Source organism: Lactuca sativa, chromosome 8, assembly GCF_002870075.4.
Source record: "Lactuca sativa cultivar Salinas chromosome 8, Lsat_Salinas_v11, whole genome shotgun sequence".
NCBI classification, from domain to species: Eukaryota; Viridiplantae; Streptophyta; class Magnoliopsida; order Asterales; family Asteraceae; genus Lactuca; species Lactuca sativa.
Window position 1 is genome coordinate 174767001 of NC_056630.2, and position 3988 is coordinate 174770988.

The 3988-nt window shown below is 32.0% G+C and overlaps 1 protein-coding gene across 1 annotated transcript; it reads left to right on the forward strand.

The window, feature by feature from the left end:
• The first annotated feature begins 270 nt into the window (after nucleotides 1–270).
• LOC111912107 (uncharacterized) lies at nucleotides 271–3167 on the forward strand. Its single transcript, XM_023907847.2, has 4 exons — nucleotides 271–641; nucleotides 1019–2219; nucleotides 2286–2512; nucleotides 2609–3167. Exons 1-4 carry the CDS (start codon nucleotides 271–273, stop codon nucleotides 3165–3167), a joined length of 2358 nt encoding a protein of 785 aa, XP_023763615.1.
• The last annotated feature ends 821 nt before the right edge of the window (nucleotides 3168–3988 follow it).

Consider the following 3988-nt stretch of genomic DNA (forward strand, 5'->3'; position numbering starts at 1 on the left):
GGTTCATTCACCAATATACTTGTTGTTTGTATATTAATTTTAGGACTCTTAAATTTATTGTTTTTGATTCCCTTTCATCCAATACGTAGCATCAATTGAATCAATAAGATTGTTGACTTCATTGTTTTTTTTTTATCATGATGGTGTGAATTTCTTTCAAAATTTTATTTTTTATATTTTATGGGCTTTGTAGTAAATGTAGATATGTATAAATTAATGTGTTACATTATTTTAAAATTTGTTTTTGTTTCTCCATAGATTTTTATCAACATGACATCAAAATTTGTTACTTTCTTATGCTATCGGGACGGAAAAATTTGTGACGGGAAAGAAGGTATAACTTACGACAAGTCTCCAAGTAAAGCTATCAAGGTTCAACGTGGAATAAAATTCAATGATCTGGTCAACCAAATCTATTTTGCAACATCGATTGACAAGCAACAATATCATATTAAAGTAATTTGTAGATACCCATCGGTTGTTGGAAAGGTAATGAAATATATTCCTCTTCCGATCAAGGACGATAATGACGTTGAAATTATGTTTGATGTGCTTAGTCTTCATCAAGAACTAAGCAACATTGATCTATACTTAGAGATTGACGTCAATGGAAATAAAAATCACATGGATATAACACCCAGGTATAAAACTCATATTACACATCAATTTTCAAAATTTTACCTTATATTGTTTTGTTGATGAACTTTTGTGAAGAATGTGACATTGTATAATAAGTTTGGGGCTATTTCTGCCACTGAGGAAAAGTTTATAATCTTGCCTACAGAAAATTTTCATGTTGCTTACATATAGAATAGGACAGTACACGCCTAGGAGAATTAAAAATATCAGTTTGCTTTAGTTTTCCCATTTGTTTTAGTTTCTATCCATGTATGCATTCATCATAAAGACAAAAAAGCAATCCATTTTAGTACATTTTTATTATTTTTTCCATCTCAATTTCATAATTATAATTTGTTATTGTTTTCACCTACACATTTTTTTGTTACATTACTTGCAGAACACAAGAATCGGATTTGATAGAAGAAGAAATGAACATTATTTTATTACCTACTATGAATCCTATTGATGTTGTGTCAGACATGATTCACAACGAGGACTTCAATATAATTTCTGAATTTGCTGTTGTGAACAATGGAATGAATAGTGGATTTGACACAAACAATGACGGATATGAAAGTGGGGATGAAAATGAAACTGAAAACCGAGGAGATTTAACCACGGATGGAGCTGAGATACCTTCTAATTTTACTAGTTTAGAAGGAATAGATGTGGCTAATATTGACAATTGGACGGTGTCACACTCCGAGAGTAAAAATCATTTAACTGAAGAATTGGGTGAAAATTCTTTTAAGAATAAAGACGAACTTATTAGAGCTATCAAGCTTTACACGATTAGGAAACATCGACAATATGAAGTGGTTGAAACATGTCCAACAATTTGGAAGATAAGATGTAAGTTGTGTTCACAAACTGGTTGTAAGTGGCAATTACGTGCATGTAAACGTAAACGTAGTGGGTATTTTGAGATAACACAATACATTGGTCCACACACTTGTTCCCAGTATAAGATTACTCAAGATCATCCAAATCTGGATGCGAGCTTGATCGCTCAAGAAACTAAACACCTTATTAAAGAACAACCATCTATTAGCATTCCTACCTTGAGAGCTGAAATAATTGATAAATTAGGATATACTCCTTCGTACAGGAAGGTCTGGGTAGGAAAACAGAAGGCGATTGAACATATATTTGGAAACTGGGAGGAATCTTATATTGTTTTACCAAAATTTATGGCTGCACTTCAATTTTACAATCCAGGGACTATAGTTGAATGGTGCACTGCTAGATTAAGTAATGTGGATCACATAGATAGTAATATGAACCAAAGGGAGAGTAGTGTGGATCAAGTGGAGTTCAGACGTGTGTTTTGGGTTTTTGCTCCTTCTATCAACGGATTTGCGCATTGTCGACCTATTGTTAGCATTGATGCAACACATTTATATGGTAAGTATAAGGGAAAGATGATGATTGCAATGGGAGTTGATGGTAACAATCAGATTTTTCCTCTTGCATTTGCTATTGTTGAGAATGAATCATATAATAGTTGGTATTGGTTTCTTAATCATGTCAAGAAACATGTGGTGAAAGAACGTGACGGCATTTGTTTAATATCTGATCGTCATAGTGGAATCCTAAAGGTATTTATTATTTAATTTCGTTAACCACTTTTATGGTACATTTAATTTAATTCTCACATTTGAAAGGATTTGTATAGGTATTGTTTGCGACATTTTGTCAATAACTTTCATGACAAGTTTCGCAATTCACATTTAAAAGTTTTAGCTTACCGTGCTGGAAGTCAAAATCAAGTTCGTAAGTTCAACTCTATCATGGATGAAATTGGAAAACTAAATGCACAAGATCGTCAATGGCTCGAGGGACATTCACTTTGTAGATGGACACTTGCACATGATGGTGGAAAACGCTATGGGTTGCTCACTACAAATATGTCATAGATTTTTAATAGTGTACTTAAAGGTGCTCGTTTTTTACCAATCACTCCATATGTCAAACTTACATTTTATAGATTGGTTCACTATTTTGATGTGAGGCGTTCTTTGGGACCTACTGCTCAAGCTAACGGAGATGTTTTTACTCCTCATGTTGTTGTAAAACAAGCAGCATCAATGTCAAAAGCTAGTGCACACACCCTCAAATCTTTCAACCGACAAAAAGGAATAATTGAGGTGGTAACTCAAAAAGGAAAAAATATGCAAGTAGTTGATTTGGAGAAAAAAACTTTCACATGTGGTAAGTGGGAGATATATAAGTATCCGTGTTCTCATGTCTTGAGTGCATGTGCCTATCTTTCTTTAAATACTAGTCAATATATTCAACGATATTACTCAATTTTTGAATATTCTGCTACGTGGGCATCTGATTTTTCCCCAATCCCTCATGAAGCATATTGGCCTGAGACGTCTATTCAAGGAATGCTTCCAAATTCAGAGTTAAAACGAAAGGAAAAAGGTCGTCCTCGCTCCACAAGGCTACGAAATGGAATGGACATTAAAGAAGGAAAGAAAGCTAATCTTTGTGGATTGTGTAGACTAAGTGGTCATAATAAAAAAAACATGTCCTTCTAAGCCTAGGAAACGACCTATGGATATGTGAATGTGTTTGATTGAGTAGTATTTATTCTAGATTTTTTCGTTATATATGTTAAAAATAACTCATTTTATATTAGTAATGATTGATTATATAAGATTTATCCGAGTTATATTTGTATTTATACCATTTGATCTTCATGTTACATTTGTTGGTATTTTATTTTGTTTCTATTCAAAATGGTTATAAAATAAAAAACCAAACGTTTATAAAAAAAATAAACTATGTACAGTAAAACAATTATGAATTACTTCTTATTCTTTATAATTTAATACAGTTCAATTTTTTTAACTGTTCAAGAAAACATATAAATGAATAGTGATTCAATCAAATAATTTTGAATATAATGAATTGGTAAAAAAAATATGGTTACGTGGTCTTTTTATTATTGTAAACAAACTATAAAATTAATGTAAAATCTAAATTATATTTTATTAAATGCAAAGTTAGAATCTAACTACTAAAACCCAATATACTATGTTTTGGTAAATAACTTTGAAACAACAATGATTGGGTAAATACTTTTTAAAATTACAACCCTCAGGTACAAAACTCTAAATAAACATTTAATGCTTTCTCTTTCTTTTACTCCCTCCAGTGAATCGAAGCTAGCATCCCCCTTTTTCTTCTCTTTAATCGATCGCATGATACATCTCCCTTCTTCTCTTCAATCAATTGCATGGCACAAAATCACATCCCTTCTCTTTCTTTTACTCCCTCCAATAAATCTTCAAGTCTCACTCCTCCTTCGTGTTTTTTAATTTCACTCAAAGCAACAGATGAACATGTGGTATTCGGT